This window comes from Pristiophorus japonicus, chromosome 11 (genome assembly GCF_044704955.1).
Source record: "Pristiophorus japonicus isolate sPriJap1 chromosome 11, sPriJap1.hap1, whole genome shotgun sequence".
Classification (NCBI taxonomy): Eukaryota; Metazoa; Chordata; class Chondrichthyes; family Pristiophoridae; genus Pristiophorus; species Pristiophorus japonicus.
In genome coordinates this window covers 74,636,053-74,656,480 of record NC_091987.1, presented here as the reverse complement: position 1 = coordinate 74,656,480, position 20,428 = coordinate 74,636,053, and the positions used below count along the sequence as shown (strand labels likewise).

Sequence of the window (20,428 nt, the reverse complement as noted above, 5' to 3'; positions counted from 1 at the left end):
CCATTCCTCAGCCTTTATCTTAATGCACAAATAAATTCACCAAGATACTCTGTCATAAAACTATAAGGTAAACTCAACAGTCCCACACTCTCAGTGAGGAGCCATGCTCAAAGGATTTCCTTTGGGTTTTCTTTGAGTACAGCCTGGAGCCACTCAGCCAGGGCTAGGGGAGGGCAGAAGAACTGATACTGCTCCTGCCTGCTGGTGATTTCTATCAGCTCTCCTGCCCGCCCCTAGCCCAACAAAGGAGGCAGAATAAATGCAAAGAATTTTACCTAAAGGATCCCAGCAACACAGGGAGGAAGAACATCGCCAAGCTCTGAAACTGACAGAGAGACCTACATCAATTGGGACTGTTGTTGCAGACTCGCAGCGCTACTGCTCATGTGCGGACATCACCAGCGGACTGCACTGCGCATGTGCAGACGTCCCGGCACATTTTCTAGTGCAGAACGCAGGCTCCACCCCCGACTCGACTGGCCACGCTGCGCGATTGCAGTGAAGACGCCGGACAGTGGCCAAAGTTGCAACATTTTTTTTCGCCGCACCTCAGAATGTAGATAAGCAGCGCAAATCCAGTAACTGCACCGAAAAACGAGCTCGGCCAAAATTGAGGCCTTAGATTCTGTGTTATTGGTAGTAATAGGTGTAACACCCTAATATCTACTCATGACCAGTAGTGGGGGAGAGGGTGAACAGCCAGAGGTCGTGGTCCATATCAGGACCAATGACATAGGTAGAAAGAGGGATGAGGTCCTGCAGGCAGAGTCTAGGGAGCTAGGAGAGAAATTAAAAAGCAGGACCTCAAAAAGGTACTAATCTCCGGATTACTCCGAGTGCTACGAGCTAGTGACAGAAGGATAGAGCAGATGAATGCGTGGCTGGAGAGATGGTGCAGGCGGGAGGGGCTTTAGTTTCCTGAAGCATTGGGACCGTTTCTGGGTGAGGTGGGAACTGTACAAGCCAGTCGGGTTGCACCTCAACAGAGCCGGGACCAATATCCTCGCGGGGGGGCGGGGGGGGGGTTTGCTAGTGCTGTTGGGAAGGGTTTAAACTAGCTTGGCAGGGCAATGGGAACCTAAAAATAGATTCAGTAAGGAGGGGAGCAAAGCTGAAATTAGAAAGCAAAAGTAAAGAAAGTGAGTTTGAAGGAGAGAGGAAACAAGCACGAAAAAAGATTAAAAAAACAAATTTAAAGGCTTTTTGTCTAAATGCACGTAGCATTCGTAACAAAATAGATGAGTTGACGGAACAAATAGATACAAATGGGTATGATCTGATAGCCATCACAGAAATATGGTTGCAAGGTGACCAGGACTGGGCACTAAATATTTAGGGTACTTCACAATCCGGAAGGATGACAAAAAGGAAAAGGAGGTGGGGTAACTCTGTTGATAAAGGATGGAATCACTGCAATAGTGAGAAATGATATTGGCTCAAATGATCAGGATGCTGAAACAGTTTGGGTGGAGATAAGGAATAATAAGGGGAAAAGGTCACTGGTGGGCGTAGTCTATAGGCCCCCTAACAGTAGCAAGTAGGAAATATTGGGGGCTTGTAAAATGGGAACAGCAATAATCATGGGTGATTTTAACGTCCACATTGATTGGACAAATCAAATTTGGGTAGCCTTGAGGAAGAGTTCATAGAGAGCATAAGGGACGGGTTCCTTGAACAGTATGTAATGGAACCAACCAGGGGTCAGGCTATCTTAGGTCTGGTCCTGTGTAATAAGACAGGATTAATAAACAATCTCCGAGTAAAATATCCCCTTGGAATGAGAGATCATAGGATGGTTGAATTTCAAATTCAGATGGAGGGTGAGAAAGTTGGATCTCAAACCAGCGTACTAATCTTAAATAAAGGAGACTACAAAGGTATGAGGGCAGAGTTGGCTAAAGTGGACTGGGAAAATAGATTAAAATGTCGGACGGTTGATGAACAGTGGCGTACAGTTAAGGAGATATTTCACAACACTCAAGAAAAATATATTCCAGTGAGGAGGAAAGGGTGTAAAAGAAAAGATAGCCTGCTGTGGCTAACTAAAGAAATAAAGGACGGTATCTGTTGTGTATCTGTAAAGCATGCACTCCCATGTTCCGCCACCGGGGAGTGCATCCCCTGAAGTCCCAAGGAATCCCAGCATTCCTGCTATCCACCACGTGGCAGAGGAAGATCAGTCCATGGTGGATCAAAGCAATTTCGAGCCTCAGAGAGAGGAGGCAGATGCTGAAGTACACTGGGTGCACACATTTTTGACGAAATGTCCACCTATAATGCTAAACGTAAAATTGAATGGCTTACCCGTAGCCATGGAACTGGACACTGGCTCTAGCCAATCCATCATGAGTAAAAAGATGTTTGAGAGACTGTGGTGCAACAAGGCACTCAGACCAGCCCTGAGCCCCATCCACACGAAACTGAGAACGTACACCAAAGAGCTTATCACTGTCCTGAGCAGCGCCATGGTCAAGGTCACCTACGAGGGCACGGTGCATGAACTGCCACTCTGGATTGTCCCAGGCGATGGCTCCACACTGCTTGGAAGGAGCTGGCTGGGCAAAATCCGCTGGAACTGGGATGTCATTCGAGCGCTATCACATGTCGATGAGGCCTCATGTACCCAGGTTCTTAACAAATTTCCTTCCCTTTTTGAGCCAGGCATTGGAAACTTTTCCAGGGCGAAGGTGCGGATCCACTTGGTCACAGAGGCACGACCCATTCACCACAAGGTGCGAGTGGTACCTCACATGATGAGGGAGAGTGTGGAAATCGAGCTGGACAGGCTGCAACGCGAGGGCACCATCTCCCCAGTGGAATTCAGCGAGTGGGCCAGCCCGATTGTTCCAGTGCTCAAAAGTGATGGCACGGTCAGGATTTGCGGCGATTATAAAGTAACTATTAATCGTTTCTCGCGACAGGATCAATAACCGCTACCTAAGGCAGACAACCTATTTGCGACGCTGGCAGGAGGCAAGACGTTCACCAAGCTCAACCTGACTTCAGCCTACATGACGCAGAAGCTGGAGGAGTCTTCGAAGGGCCTCACCTGCATCAACATGCACAAGGGACTGTTCATCTACAACAGATGCCCGTTTGGAATTTGGTCGGCTGCAGCGATCTTCCAGAGAAACACAGAGAGCCTACTCAAGTCGGTACCACACACGGTGGTTTTTCAGGACGACATATTTGTCATGGGTCGGGACACCGTCGAGCACTTACAAAACCTGGAGGAGGTCCTCCAGCGACTGGATCGCGTAGGGCTGCAGCTGAAGAGGTCGAAATGCGTCTTCATGGCAACAGAAGTGGAGTTTTTGGGGAGAAAGATCGCGGCGGACGGCATTCGACCCACAGACGCCAAGACGGAGGCTATCAAGAACACGCCCAGGCCACAGAACGTTACGGAGCTGTGGTCACTCCTGGGACTCCTCAACTATTTTGGTAACTTCCTACCGAGGTTAAGCACCCTCTTAGAGCTCCTACATGTGTTATTGCGTAAAGGTGAGAACTGGGTATGGGGAAAAAAACCAAGTAATTGCTTTTGAGAAAGCCAGAAACATTTTATGCTCCAACAAGCTGCTTGTATTGTATAATCCGTGTAAAAGACTTGTGTTACCATGTGATGCGTCGTCGTACGGAGTCGGGTGTGTATTACAACAAGCTAACATTGCGGGGAAGTTGCAACCTGTCGCCTATGCTTCCAGGAGCTTGTCTAAGGCCGAGAGGGCCTACAGCATGATTGAGAAAGAGACATTAGCATGTGTGTTCGGAGTAAAGAAAATGCATCAGTACCTGTTTGGCCTCAAATGTGAGCTGTAAACCGATCATAAGCCCCTTGTATCCCTGTTCACTGAAAGCAAGGGGATAAATACTAATGCCTCAGCCCGCATACAACGGTGGGCACTCGCGCTATCAGTGTATAACTATACCATCTGCCACAGGCCAGGCACTGAGAACTGTGCGGATGCTCTCAGTCGGCTACCATTGCCCACCACTGGGGTGGAAATGGTGCAGCCCGCAGACTTATTGATGGTCATGGAAGCGTTTGAAAATGATAAATCACCTGTCACGGCCCGCCAGATTAGGACTTGGACCAGCCAAGATCCTCTGCTGTCCCGAGTAAAAAAACTGTGTACTGCATGGGAGCTGGGCCAGCATCCCCGTTGAAATGCAAGAGCGGATCAAGCTGTTCCAGCGGCGAAAGGACGAGCTGTCCATTCAGGCAGACTGCCTGTTGTGGGGTAACCGCGTAGTGCTACCCAAAAAGGGCAGGGAGACGTTCATCTCGGATCTCCACAGCACACACCCGGGTATAGTAATGATGAAAGCGAAAGCTAGATCCCATGTGTGGTGGCCCGGTATCGAGTCCTGTGTACGGCAATGCAGCGTGTGTGCTCAGTTGAGCAACGCGCCCAGAGAGGCACCGCTAAGTTTGTGGTCCTGGCTCTCCAGACCATAGTCATGGATCCATGTTGACTATGCGGGCCCATTTCTCGGTAAAATGTTCCTGGTGGTGGTGGATGCTTTCTCAAAATGGATTGAATGTGAAATAATGTCGGGAAACACTGCCACCGCCACCATTGAAAGCCTGAGGGCCATGTTTGCCACACATATTGGTCAGTGACAACGGGCCATGTTTCACCAGTGCCGAATTTAAAGAATTCATGACCCGCAATGGGATCAAACATGTCACCTCGGCCCCGTTTAAACCAGCTTCCAATGGGCAGGCAGAGTGGCAGTACAAACAATCAAACAGAGCCTTAAACGAGTCACAGAAGGCTCACTCCAAACCTGCCTGTCCCGAGTACTGTTCAACTAACGCACGAGACCCCACTCGCTCACAGGGGTGCCCCCGGCTGAGCTACTCATGAAAAGGACACTTAAAAGCAGACTCTCGGCTGATTCACCCCAACCTGCATGATCAGGTAGAGAGCAGGCGGCAGCAACAAAATGTAAACAATGGTCGCGCCACTGTGTCACGGGAAATTGATCTGAATGACCCTGTGTATGTGCTAAACTATGGACATGGTCCCAAGTGGATCGCGCGCACGGTGATAGCTAAAGAAGGGAATAGGGTGTTTGTAGTCAAACTAGACAATGGACGAATTTGCAGAAAGCACCTGGACCAAACGAGGCTGCGGTTCACAGACTGCCCCGAACAACCCACAGCACACACCCAAAGGATCAACGACACCACCTCGGACCAGGAAATCGAACCCATCACACCCAACAGCCCAGCAAGGCCAGGCTCACCCGGCAGCCCTGCAGGGCCAACAACACACTAGCCCAGCGAGGGCACAGCCAACACACCAGAACAGACATTTGTACCGAAGCGGTCCACCAGGGAAAGAAAGGCTCCCGACTGCCTCACCTTGTAAATAGTTTTCACTTTGACTTTGGGCGGGGGAGTGATGTTGTGTATCTGTAAAGCATGCACTCTCATGTTCCGCCACCAGGGAGTGCATCCCCTGAAGTCCCAAGGGATCCCAGCATCCCTTGGGAGCACTGTATATTAGCTAGCCCTGAAGGCCTGCTCCTCACTTTGGAGTGTCTTAATAAAGACTGAGGTCACTGTTACATTAACCTCCCTGTGTGCAGTCTCATCCGTGTTAGGAACACAAGAGTATCCAATTAAAAATAAGGGCATACAAATTGACCAAATCTAGTGGGAGGACAGAAGATTGGGATGCTTTTAAAAGCCAGCAAAGAATGACTTAAAAAAAATGATTAAGAAAGGGAAGATAGACTATGAAAGTAAACTAGCACGAAATACAAAACAGATATCACGAGTTTCTATAGGTATATAAAAAGGAAAAGAGTGGCTAAAGTAAATATTGGTCCCTTCGAGGATGAGATCGGGGAATTAGTAATGAGGAACATGGAGATGGCAAAAATTCTGAACAAATATTTTGTATCAGTCTTTACGGTAGAGGACACTAACAATATTCCAACAGTGGATAGTCAAGGGACTATGGGGGGGGGGGGGGGGGGTGGAAAGAGGAACTTAACACAATCACAATCACTAAGGAGGTGGTACTCAGTAAGATAATGGGACTAAAGGTAGATTAATCCCCTGGACCTGATGGCTTGCATCCTAGGGTCTTAAAAGAAGTATCGACAGGGATAGTGGATGAATTGGTTGTAATTTACCAAAATTCCCTGGATTCTCAGGAGGTCCCAGCAGATTGGAAAACTGCAAACCTAATGCCCCTATTTAAAAAAGGAGGCAGACAAAAACCAGGAAACTATAGACCAGTTAGCCTAACATCTGTGGTTGGGAAAATGTTGGAGTCCATTATTAAAGAAGCAGTAGCAGGACATTTGAAAAAACAACTCAATCAGGCAGAGTCAGCATGGATTTATGAAGGGGAAGTCATGTTTGACAAATTTGATGGAATTCTTTGAGGATGTAATGAACAGGGTGGAGAAAGGGGAACCAGTGGATGTGATGTATTTGGACTTCCAGAAGGCATTTGACAAGGTGCCACATAAAAGCTGACTGCACAAGATAAAAGTTCACGGGGTTGGGGGTAATATATTAGCATGGATAGAAGATTAGCTAACGAACAGAAAACAGAGAGTCGGGATAAACGGTTCATTCTCGGGTTGGCAATCAGTAACTAGTGGGGTGCCGCAGGCATCAGTGCTGGGGCCCCAATTATTTACAATCTATATTAATGACTTGGAAGAAGGGACCGAGTGTAACGTAGCCAAGTTTGCTGACGATACAAAGATGGGAGGAAAAGCAATGTGTGAGGAGGACACAAAAAATCTGCAAAAGGGCATAGACAGGCTAAGTGAGTGGGCAAAAATTTGGCAGATGGAGTATAATGTTGGAAAATGTGAGGTAATGCACTTTGGTAGAAAAAAATCAAAGAGCAAGTTCTTATTTAAACGAAGAAAAATTGCAAAGTGCTGTAGTACAGCGGGACCTGGGGGTCCTTGTGCATGAAACACAAAAGGTTAGTATGCAGGTACAGCAAGTGATCAGGTAGGCCAATGGAATTTTGGCCTTTATTGCAAAGGGGATGGAGTATAAAAGCAAGGAAGTCTTGCTTCAGTTATACAGGGTATTGGTGAGGCCACACCTGGAATAATCCATACAGTTTTGGTTTCCATATTTAAGAAAGGATATACTTGCTTTGGAGGCAGTTCAGATAAGGTTCACTAGGTTGATTCCGGAGATGAGGGGCTTGACTTATGAGGAAAGGTTGAGTAGGTTGGGCCTCTACTCATTGGAATTCAGAAGAATGAGAGGTGATGTTATCGAAACCTATAAGATTATGACAGGGCTTGACAAGGTGTCTGCAGAGAGGATGTTTCCACTGATAGGGGAGACTAGAACTAGGGGCGTAATCTTAGAATAAGGGGCCGCCCATTTAAAACTGAGATGAGGAGGAATTTCTTCTCTCAGAGGGTTGTAAATCTGTGGAATTCTCTGCCCTAGAGAACTGTGGAAGCTGGGTAATTGAATACATTTTAGATAGAGATAGACAGTTTCTTAACCGATAAGGGAATAAGGCGTTATGGGGAGCAGGCAGGGAAGTAGACCCAAGTCCATGATCGGATTAGCCATGAACGTATCAAATGGCGGAGCAGGCTCGAGGGGCCGTATGGCCTAGTCCTGCTCCTATTTCTTATGTTCTTATGTAGTAATCCTATAACCCACTGATATTCACCTTGAAACTGCAGGCAGAATCCTCCACCATTTCCCAGTCACCCTTTCTTCCAGAACCCCTGTTCCCCAGTTTCCCTCGACCCCCTATACTATGACCCCCATTCCCCAGACTCCCTTTCTCCCCAGAGCTGCCATCCTCAGTTTTCCTTTCCTCTCTCCCAACCCTTATGCCCTGACCAATGATCCCTTACTTTTGGATGCACGGGCCCTTTAATGAGCTGCATGGCCCATTCAAATGTCCGCGCTTGCGCAGTTATTTCTAATTAAAATCCAGTGAGCCGGCCTGCGCGGGACCTCCAGAACAGCCACGCAGCTTAACTGGAACATTGACCCGGACCCTATTCCTTAGTCTCCCTCTTCCCCCCATCCCCGACTCTGCCTCCCAATTGTTCCCAGCAGACCAGTACCCAAAAGGCTGCGGAAGTTGGGTCAATTCAAATAGATTTCCAATTTTCCTTGCATTTACCTAAGCCTTTTCTTCTCTTTTGACACGGTCTCTTACCTCATTTGTTGACCACAGTTGCTTAACTACACAAGTGGATTCTTGCCTTTTAGGGGTATATACTGGTTTTGTATCTAACCAAATACTTCTTTGAATACTTCCCACTGTTTGTCTGTATATTTACCCATTAATAGTTCACCCAGTTTATTGTGGTCAATTTCATTTCTCATCCTTTTGAAGTTTGCCTTACTTAAATCTCAAACCTAGTATCATATCCAATCATATTATGGTCATTATTCACATGATGTTCTTTTACCATCAGATTGTTAGCTAATTCTGGTTCTTATTCATCACTAAATCTGGTATGGCCTGTTCCTTCTAAAAACCTAGTGTTTCAGAATACATTCAAAACATTAATTGTCTTTACTACTTGAGCTCTTCTGTTTCTCACAGTCTATGTGTAAATTAAAATCTCCCATTACAATCACAGTTTTATTGCTACTTGTGTCCTTGAGTATTTATACATCTCCCAGCTACATCACTACTGTCAGGAAGTTTGTAAAGAACTTCGACCAGAGTTTTGAATCCTTTTCTGTTTCTTAATTCTACCCATACTATGGATGTACTTACTGGGATGGGAGAAAACAACATACATGAATGGAGGGGGAAAGGGAATGGTGGACAAAAATGAACCAATTACAGAATCCACCAGTCCACTTTAATGAACATTTCACTTGAAGTTCTGATTATAATTCTTACCATTCTTTATAACAACTATTTAATATAATATTCGCATTTCAGATAAAGATTGTGTCCTTTACATTTTGCCAAATACTGCTTAATGTTGTCAGATAGGAAGATATATGGTACAGAAGATCCTAAATTGGGTGGTATTGCAAAATGCGATTAGGATCATGAAAGATGGTAAGAGAACATAGAACAATTATCGGGATTGGCAAATAGATTGCAAATACAGTTCAATGTAAAAAAAAAGCAATACATTTTGGACATAAGAATAGGAAAAAGAGATGCATCTTAAATGGTGAGATTTTAAATGGAGCAGAGAGAACTTATTGTGAAGATACACAAGTCATTAAAGGTGCAAGCACATATAGATAAGGTAATACAAAGGTCAGAATATAAGAGGAAGGAGGTAATGCTGAACTTGTATAAAATCTTAGTTAGGCCACGGTTAGAGTATTATGAATCAGTTTTGGGCACCCCATTATAGGAAGGATATCAAAGGAATGGAAAAAGTACAGCATGAATTCCGTAGGATGCTGGTAGGCAGGAGGAACTACAATTATGAAGAGAGATTTGAAAAGTTGGTGGGTATTTTCATCTTCATCACTTGGGCAGTATGGGTGGAGCAAATTTCCCACCTGCTGTAAAACCTGTTCAATTTTCATCCAATTGGACAGATTCTACAACGGGCAGGAAATCGACTCCGCCTGTTTATCGCTCAAGTGGTAACAAATGGGTTAAAATGTGTGGTTTTCTGTTCCCATGATGGAAAAATACTGAGTACTGTTAGACAATAGTGGTTAAAGAACCATTAACTCTTATCTATAACATGAATGAACACATATTTGAAAGCCAGAAACAGATTATAAATAGAACTGACTTTTTTGGCAAAACAGGAGCTCTAACATTCATGAAGCTAATGAATAATTAAAATGTATACATTTCTGTACTAACTATAAATATGGGTGTCACCTGAGGGTTAAGAGAACCATATTCCAAGGAGCCTTACAGCTATGTGCGTAGAGATTCCTCACCAAGCAGCTTTTTCATATGCATAGTTACTCTCGTAGCCCCAATGGGAATCTCTTTTGCAAGTAAATGGACAATAACTTGCAATGGTTTTATTACTGAACTACTAATGAAGAGCTAAGTGTTAATTAGTTCACTGTCAGGTCTGATTGTGTTTGGAGTTCTGTATTACAACAATTACCTCGGTTTTTTGTTCTCCACTGGATCTGAGAAGATTGAGAAGTGATCTGATAGGGGTCTTCAAGATTATGAAGGGTTATGTTAGAGTACATAGTGATAGATTGTTTCCACTGGTCAGCAAGACAGTGACAAGTGGTCACAAATTTAAGCCAATCCTAAAGAGAACTAATGGGGAGGATAGAAAACTTTCTTCATACAGAGGGTAGTTAGAATGTAACATTCCTTGCCACACAATGTTATTGAGGTAGAGTCCATAAATTATTTTAAAGCGGAATTAAATGCTTGATAATAAACAGTGAGCTGGAAAGTGGAATTAGACGAGGTGGCTCAAGTGGAGAAACCAGCAGCACAGACTGCTGTAATATTCTATGGGTCTATGACATAGACAACAGATTAGAAGTGATGCACATCTAACTGTTACTCTGTCAGTGCAAACGGCTGTTGAACTCACAAGCAATGCATAAGTAAAACATGTAATTTAATAGCAAGAGTGAATAACTTGAGACCTATCTATTTTTTTTAGTGGAATGCCCCTTCATTTTTTTTTGTAATTGAAACAGAAATAAATGTAGTGATGCTTTGAAGGTTAATACCTTAAGGCAGTAAAGGTGCAAAAACAGATATGGTACATATACAACATGTATTCATGATAAGACTTTTATTTGGGATTCAAGAGCCCAAATAACTCATCTGAAATTTCTGGACAGAAAAAAAGCATTAAAAAAACAATTATATGTTATTTTTCTTTCTTACTTACTTTCCCCTCGTCCCTTGGGCTGTCACTTAAATGAACAACAGGGCCAGGGTGAGTTTTTGTAGACCTGCAAAAGAATATATAATTTTCGTAACGAAAAATATTGAAAAAAAAACTTGATTAAAAAAATTAACACACCTGTATTAGTATGTAGTTTGCAAGATCTTCAATTCCTGATTGCTACTTTGTAGATAGACAGTCCCTTCCACAAATTTTCCCCTCCCCCCTTGCCTCAGTTTAAGTGAATAGGAGAAAACATTAGTAAAACTGTATAACTTAGTCAGCACAGGGTACAACATTCTGCATACAGAGTGTGAAGCTGACATAGATCAGGTGCTCCCTTGGAGGAGCTTTACCCCCCAGGATATAGCATCTAGAAGCAAGGTGAGGCAAGTTAGCCATGGATTTTCCTTCCCACCTCATAACCATGACAGTTCTTAGCCAATATCTATTGTAGGCAGACACTCCATCCCCTACCCAAGGGAAGTTCCAGATATAATGGAGCAAAGTAATGGAGTAGAGTTGGTATCACGATAACATATTGCCACCACTTTTTCTTTTGCTGACAGAATAAATTTTACCTGGGTATAAAACACAATAAAATGTCCCTAATCATGGAGTACTGCGCAGAAGGAGGCCATTTGATCCATTGAATCTGCGCTGGCTCTTTCGAAGAGCTATGTTATTTTAACATAGTGCTATGTTTAAAGTGCTATGTTATTTTCATCATTCTTTTCGAATGCATATGGAAAAAAGTTACGCTTCAGTTGTACAGAGCCTTGGTCATACCCATCTGGAGTACTGCATTTAGTTTTAAGCACCACACCTCAGGAAGGATATATTGGCCTTGGAGGTGTACAGTACAGATTCACCAAAATGATATAAGTACTCCAGCCCCAAGGGCTAAAAAGACTAAATTATGATAGGTTGCATACAGACTTGGTTTTTATTCCTTTGAGTTTATATGGTTATGGGGTGATCTAGTTGAGGTGTTTGAAATGATAAAAGTATCCAATAGGCAGAGGCATAGATACAGAGAACCTATTTCCTCTGCGGGAGGAATCCAGAACAAGGGGGCACAATCTTAAAATTAGAGCTGGGCCATTCAGTAGCACTTTTCCACACATAGGGTAGTGGAAATCTAGAATTCTCTCCCCTAAAAGGCTGTAAATGTTGGGTCAATTTACATATTCAAGACTGAAATCAACAGATTTTTATTATGCAAGGCTATCAAGGGATGTGGAACAAAGGTGAGCATATAGAGTTAAGGTACAGATCAGCCACAATCTAATTGAAAGGCAGAACAGGCTCGAGAAGCTAACTGCCTACTCCTGTTTCTATGGCCAGGAAATTTGATAACGCAAGAAAACGGGCGCGGATACTGCAACGCAAGATACGCCAGTATCCATTCAAAAAGCACAGGCTGCATGTAACTTATATGATTGTAGCACACAGCCTAGCGACAATCACGCTGCTTACAGGCTGTAACTCAGCAGAGGACCCAAGTTAACATTGCTGGAGCGAGGCTGCCTTTCCTTAAAGCTAGGCTGTTGGGTTCCAAGGCAGTCTCTAGCCCTTAAAGCTGAACTGCCTTCTGAAAAAAATTACAAAGCATTAAAAACTAGGCAGTCTGCATCTCTTAAAGCTGAACTGCTTTCTGCACATAAAAAATACTAAAAGTGCTTCAGCACTGATACAAATGGCTCAACAGGTTAGGGAAAGAGCACCCATGGTCTCAGACGCAGTATTCCAGCTTTGTGCAGGGGGATCAACACTGGAAGAGAGGTCCTCTGCCTCCATCCTCCAGGGGGCTAGGAGGATGTGGGACCAGATCATTGAGGTGGTCACTGCCAGCAGTGTCGCTCCCAGAACCCTGGCTCCTGTGCCCAAAGAAGTTTCATGACCTCAGACGAGTGGTCAAGATCAGTGAATGTATCTTCAAAAACTGTCTCCTACCAACTGCCCCACTAGCCACACATACTGCTCCATGCAATCATCTACCAACAATATCTACCAAACACCAGGCACGCCTCACATTCTTAGCTTCTCCTCACCCACTTGGAGGAAACAGTACTGGCCATTTTTGGCAGGGACATGGTGAGCCTTTGGCTAGCGGTGTGGCTGAAAGAATATACAATGCTGTATCCTCATATATTATCCTCCTTCTCACATCCCACTTCCACCTCATCCCACAATCTCTTCAGATGTACAAGCTGAATATGGTGCAACCATGCACCTCTTGCTTTACCTTCCTTCCCTCACCACAACCCTACCCTGTGCCTTCCTCATTTCAGACATCCAAGAAATCGAGCCTGCTCAGCAAGAAGGAGGAGATTGAAGAAGAAGAAACACCATTTGATTTCACACTCTCAGTCATCAGCTCCTCGAGGTCGTCCTGCAAGACCATCTGCAATGTCCCCCACTGAAAGTCGGCAGCAACACTGCAGCCACTGGGCTAGCACTGCGTAACATCACTAGGATAGGTAAAGGCACATGCAAGGCACTCACTAAGGGAATGCACAAGGGTGATTAGTTGATTTTTTGATATAAATTTGGATGCATATATGGATAAAGTTGGATTGGAAAGTTTGCTTTGTGGTGCTTTCATTTCAGCATTGTGGCCAAAAGAACTCTGTGATGGTCAATAACAGAGGGAAGGTAAGGTGTGGGACAAATATTGAAAGGGGAATTGGGATTGTGTTCACTGGTACCACAGGTGGATGATTTGATCCCAGATATCCCAGCCAGAAAGGGGCTGTCTGGGTTGCCTCCTTCCTTCTGCTTTCTCATCTACGGCTTCCTCCTCGTCGGCTTCCTCCTCTTCCCTTTGCAAGCATCTTTCCCCTTTGCTGCCTCTGCTTCACATCCACGTGATGTTGTAGTGCCCAGGACTAGGAGCAAGTGGTGTTCCCAGAGTCCTTCCTTTAGCATCCAAAGCCTTGCCAGTGTCCAGCAGCACTCCCTGCACACTTTAACAACTTTTTAAAATGTATAGAGCCAAGCCACTACTCCAATAAAATGTAAAAAAAGCCCCAAAACTAAAATCTAAACTTACATGAAAAATGCGTGTCCCCCTTTAAGAAGTGCTGGCAGCGCTTCTAACGTATAGCTGCAGGCACGTTCTTCCGTTCATGGTTTAGAGAGGGCGATATGCAGAGTACCGATGTCCAAAATCTCAGTCGTACGTCAATTCAGGCGCTGACGTCACAATCTGCATATTTAACTATGGGCCATGTAGGCAACAGCAGCGCTAACATCCTCCCCAAAATGGCGGCCGCCGTGTTCCACGCTGGAAGCAGGCAGAAGCGAGGCGGCCACCATTTTTTCAGCAAAACCAGACTTAACAGTTGGCGCTAGACCTCCGATTTCGTGGCCTCCCTTCCTATATCGTATTATCTGAAATACTTCAATATCAAACATTTTCCACCTTCCAGTCTAAAAAAATACAATCCACTTTATGCAAGTGTTTGGAGCTCTCCTCCAGACATTAGACATAGCTACAAGCTTAAAGCTACCTGGTTGCCCATCCCTCAAACTGCTGCTGTTACCTGCTAAGCTTCAGACTGTACTGCAATGCACTCCTGGCTTCTCTGTTTTACTGCTTTTGGGTTGCAGACAAAAATCTACTTTCTCCTGGATCAAAGTCAGTATCTCTGCTGGCATCTGGGATTGGTCCTCTCTTTCGCCTCTGCTGGAATGCTTCTAATTCTAGTATCTGGTCTATTCCTGCATCCTCAGCTTTCAGCTCCTCTGTTTGGAATTTTTCACTACACTAAGTTAGCTTTGATCAGTTCCTGATATTTCCATCCAGCTCTGTATTCAGTTCCCTTATTGCCAAATGATCTGTTTTGCTGCTTTCCAGTTGCTACCTTCAGAACTCATTCATCACCTTGCAACAGACGGGTTGGACCAGCTCCTCATGTTCCTATTGCTACTCCCAATCTTGCGTGCTCCTCACCACCATAGAGCTGTTCCATGGGCCAGCTCCCTCATTTGCACTGATCCCGTGGGTTTATCTTTCACTGTGCCTGGCTCCCTGCTCTCAGTCCTTGGGTTTCACTCCCACTGCTCTTCACTTGTCCACTGGTAAACTGGATCTCCTAGTGCACACTTCTAATTGAGGCAACAATGCACTTATAGAAACATAGAAAATAGGTGCAGGAGTAGGCCATTCGGCCCTTCGAGCCTGCACCACCATTCAATATGATCATGCAACTTCAGTACCCCATTCTTGCTTTTTCTCCATACCCCTTGATCCCTTCAGCCGTAAGGGCCACATCTAACTTCCTTTTGAATATATCTAACGAACTGGTCTCAACAACTCTCTGCAGTAGAGAATTCCACAGGTTCACAATTCTCTGAGTGAAGAAGTTTCTCCTCATCTCGGTCCTATATGGCTTACCCCTTATCCTTAGACTGTGACCCCTGGTTCTATACTTCCCCAACATCGGGAACATTCTTCCTGCATCTAACCCGTCAGAATTTTATATGTTTCTATGAGATCCCCTCTCATTCTTCTAAATTCCAGTGAATATAAGCCTAGTCAATCCAGTTTTTCTTGATATGTCAGTCCTGCTATCCTGGGAATCAGTCTGGTGAACCTTTGCTGCACTCCCTCAATAGCAAGAATGTCCTTCCTCAGATGAGGAGACCAAAACTGTACACAATATTCAAGGTGTGGCCTTACCAAGGCCCTGTACAACTGCAGTAAGACCTCCCTGCTCCTATACTCAATTCCTCTCGCTATGAAGGCCAACATGCCACTTGCCTTTTTCACCACCTGCTGTACCTGCATGCCAACATTCAATGACTGATATACCATAACACCCAAGTCTCATTGCACCACCCCTTTTCCTAATCTGTCACCATTCAGATAATATTCTGCCTTCCTGTTTTTGCCACCAAAATGGATAACCTCACAGTTATCTACATTATACTGGATCTGCCATGCATTTGCCCACTCACCTAATCTGTCCAAGTCACCCTGCAGCCTTTTAGCATCCTCCTCACAGCTCACACTGCCACCCAGCTTAGTGTCATCTGCAAACTTGGAGATATTACCTTCAATTCCTTCGTCTAAATCATTAATGTATAATGTAAATAGCTGGGGTCCCAGCACTGAACTTTGCGGTACCCCACTAGTCACTGCCTGCCATTCTGAAAAGCTTCCTGTCTTCCAACCAGTTGCCTATCCACGTCAATACCATGTGCTTTAATTTTGCACACTAATCTCTTGTGTGGGACCCTGTCAAAAGCCTTTTGAAAGTCCAAATACAGCACACCCACTGGTTCTCCCTTGTCCACTCTACTAGTCACATCCTCAAAAAATTCTAAAAGATTTATCAAGCATGATTTCCCTTTCATAAATCCATGCTGACTTGGACCGATCCTTGCTTTCAAAATGCGCTGCTATTACATCTTTAATAACTGATTCCAACATTTTCCCCACTAACCGATGTCAGGCTAACCGGTCTATAATTCCCTGTTTTCTTTCTCCCTCTTTTTTTTTAAAAAAAGTGGGGTTACATTAGCTACCCTCCAATCCAGAGTCTATAGAATGTTGGAAAATGACCACCAATGCATCCACTATTTCTAGGGCCACTTCCTTAAGTACTCTGGGATGCAGACTATCAGGCCCTGGGGATTTATCGGCCTTCAATTCCATCAATTTCCCGAACACAATTTCCTGACTAAATAAGAATTTCCCTCAGTTCCTCCTTCTCGCTAGACCCTCGGTCCCCTAATATTTCCGGAAAGTTATTTGTGTCTTCCTTAGCGAAAGAACCAAAGTGTTTGTTCAATTGGTCTGCCATTTCTTTGTTCCCCATTATAAATTCACCTAATTCTGACTGCAAGGGACCTACATTTGTCTTCACTAATCTTTTTCTCCTCACATATCTACAGAAGCTTTTGCAGTCAGTTTTTATGTTCCCTGCAAGCTTACTCTCATACTCTATTTTCCCCCTCCTAATTAAACCCTTTGTCCTCCTCTGCTGAATTCTAAATTTCTCCCAGTCCTCAAGTTTGTTGTCTTTTCTGGCCAATTTATATGCCTCTTACTTGGATTTAACACTATCCCTAATTTCTCTTGTTAGCCACGGTTGAGCCACCTTCCCCGTTTTATTTTTACGCCAGACAGGGATGTACAATTGTTGAAGTTCATCCATGTGATATTTAAATGTCTACCATTGCCTATCCACCGTCAACCCTTTAAGTATAATTCGCCAGTCTATTCTAGCCAATTCACGTCTCATACCATCGAAGTTACCTTTCTTTAAGTTCAGGACCCTAGCCTCTGAATTAACTGTGTCACTCTCCATCTCAATGAAGAATTCTGCCATATTATGGTCATTCTTCCCCAAGGGGCCTCGCACAACAAAATTGCTAATTAATCCTCTCTCATTACACAACACCCAGTCTAGGATGGTCAGCTCTCTAGTTGGTTCCTCGATATATTGGTCTAGAAAACCATCCCTTATACACTCCAGGAAATCCTCCTCCACCATATTGCTACCAGTTTGCTTAGCCCAATCTATATGTAGATTAAAGTCACCCATGATAACTGCTGTACCTTTATTGCACGCATCCCTAATTTCCTGTTTGATGCCACCCCCAACCTCACTACTACTGTTTGGTGGTCCATACACAACTCCCACGAGCATTTTCTGCCCTTTGGTGTTCCGCAGCTCTACCCATACAGATTCCACATCATCCAAGCTAATGTCCTTCCTTACTATTGCGTTAATCTCCTCTTTAACCAGCAACGCTACCCCACTTCCTTTTCCTTTCTGTCTATCCTTCCTGAATATTGAATACCCCTGGATATTGAGTTCCCAGCCTTGGTCACCCTGGAGTCGTGTCTCCGTAATCCTAATTACATCATATCCGTTTACAGCTATCTGCGTAGTTAATTCATCCAGCTTATTACGAATGCTCCTCGCATTGAGACACAGAGCCTTCAGGCTTGTTTTTTTCACACTCTTTGTCCTTTTAGAATTATGATGTAATGTGGCCCTTTTCGATTTTTGCCTTTGATTTTTCTGCCCTCCACTTTTCCTTATCTCCTTTCTACCTTTTGCTTCTGCCCCCATTTTACTTCCCTCTGTCTCCCTGCATAGATTCCCATCCCCCTACCTAATTAGTTTAACAGCACTAGCAAATACTCCCCCCTAGGACATCGGTTCCGGTCCTGCCCAGGTGCAGACCGCCCGGTTTGGACTGGTCCCACCTGCCCCAGAACTGGTTCCAATGTCCCAGGAATTTGAATCCCTCCCTCTTGCACCATTCCTCAAGCCACATATTCATCTTAACTATCCTGCTATTTCTACTCTGACTAGCACATGGCAATCCTGAGATTACTACCTTTGAGGTCCTACTTGCATGGACCCTTGCATAAAACTCTGCTAACTCAAGGTAGACTCTCCACTTCTTTTTGGCCCTCTATTTTCCACTGGATTGCCTGCAGCAATGCATCCACTGATACGCTGCCCTTCGACCAGCTCCTCGATTCCCTCCCTCTCTGCAACTGTCTCTGAACCTGGACATTGGTTTGCTGATGCACCAAGCTGACTATCCAGTCTGCAAGTTAACTTCATCCCACTAGAGGATCTCAGACCTTATGGGACTGAAATTCATCAACTCACCAGTAACTGCCGCCGACATTGCTCTTGCTGCCCAAGTGCCGCCGAGGATGGAGTTGGGCCCACGGAGGGTCGGAGACCTGAAAAAAAAAATCTGCCGCCGAGAACGAGACCTCCCACCCAGATTGGTGGCGTACGTCGTCCATTTGCCACCCGCCAACCTTCGAGGGACCTCGGCAATGAATATCCTGCCGAAAGTACCATCCGGTACCTCGGCGGCACTTTGGGAGGCACCGGCAGGCAGAGGCCTTGATCAAGATCGGCCCCTATAACTTTAGCCTCTCTTATATTGTCTCCTCCATTTATTTTTTATGACCAGGACATGACTTTCCTAATCTTTGTCCATGGAACCTGAATTTCCTCTGTGCCATTTGCATACATATTTTGCCTGCTGCACTGGACCCAAGCACATTGCTTCTATGTTCCTTTTTCATCTCTCATTACTCTTTTAGGTCCTTTTCTCCTGTTTCCCCACCTTCCTGTTACCCAATTGTGCAGTGCCTGAATGGCCTACTCCTATGAGAAGCTTCTTTACATAGAGGGTTGTGACATTGTGGCATTCACTTCCAGGGTTAGTGGTTGAGACAGAAACAATGTCAACATTCAAGATTAAATTGGATAGGTGGATAAAGGAAAAATAGTTGAAGCGATATGGGAAAAAAGGTGGGTAAATACGATTAAAATTATTTGCTTGTGTGAATGGTAAATGTCAGCACAGACTGCTTGGGCCAAATAGCCTGTTTCTATGTTGTAACATCTATGCATTTCTAGGTACATGCCAATCATCAGCATTTCACAACAACAGTCAGCATTTGCACAGTTGTGTCTTTGTGTCAATGTTCGTTGACCAAAATTAGTGCTGCCTGCAATGACTGACCAGTCTTCTAAGGTTACCCCAAAATACCCTGCAATTCTCATGTCAGAGTCTGACTAGCTAGTGAACTAGTACTGAAATGGCACCTAATGGCATATAAGTACTTCAAAATTTCACATGAAAATATTCTGCACAAACACTATTATACGGGTACCATGCTACCTGGCACATCTTTCAACATCTGCTCAAAATTTCTGTCATTTCTCCTCTGCACATACACATGCCAGAGCTTGCAGATGCATGATCACTTGGGTGCTGTTCTATCTGATAATGGAATGGTACCCAGTGGTGTCTAAGTACTTCAAACTTTCAGGTACAGGGTATAGGTATACTGTTCATGTAAAATGTATTACAGAGACAGAGTGATGTAAAATATATCAAGAGGTGATATGCAGCAGATAGTGAGGCAAAGGACACAGAAGACCTAAATCACTTGTTAAAGGACACCTTTCACAAATTGGGCACCTGAGTGGGCCTGTTCTGCTCAGGCTTTTTCAGTGGCTAGCAACTAAATAAATACTTTCCTTTCAAAAACACCTTCCAATGGAGCCATGAGAAACAAAAAAGGTTCCTCCAACTCCATAGGAGTCATGATCGACCCTCCCCCTTTTCCTGCCCCTTAGGCTGCTCCAACTCCCCTTCCAGGAGTTACTTGAAAGCTACTGCCGGTGAGGTAGGTACCCCAAAATTAGTTTCTTCCATGGGTGGAGCTGTCTGTGGAGATGCGACGAATACTAGCAGCTGGCCCTAAGAAAGCACATGAGGCCAAAGGACTGATTTCTATCGATCCTCATGCCTCTTGCTTCAGGCCTCCACAACTCTGGGTCTGAAAAGATGGGCCCGACTAATTTCTACCCATATTAACCTATAAATCTGTAAAGTAATGACATAAGGAAAGGGTTAGTCAGAGTAGCAGCCTTCTGCTGCTGACTTGAAGTGATTTAGTCTTTTGTTTATTAAGTAAGGTAATATGATTCTTAAATTGTAATGTCTTAAAATATCTAATTTATGCTATAATTGTACAACTACACAGCAATTCTAAAGATGGTGACCACTGATCTTTCGAACTGACCCTTACAGCACTGGC

The 20,428-nt window shown here is 44.5% G+C and overlaps 1 protein-coding gene across 7 annotated transcripts in view; it reads right to left on the bottom strand.

Annotated features, from left to right (window-relative positions):
* LOC139276085 (syntaxin-binding protein 5-like) overlaps positions 1–20,428 on the bottom strand; it is a 671,748-nt gene that overhangs the window by 319,120 nt on the left and 332,200 nt on the right. For all 7 annotated transcript variants that reach the window (XM_070893547.1, XM_070893550.1, XM_070893548.1 and 4 more), the window contains exon 6: positions 10,831–10,894. In XM_070893547.1, coding sequence (XP_070749648.1) covers positions 10,831–10,894 — 64 coding nt within the window. The remainder of the gene's footprint in view (positions 1–10,830; positions 10,895–20,428) is intronic.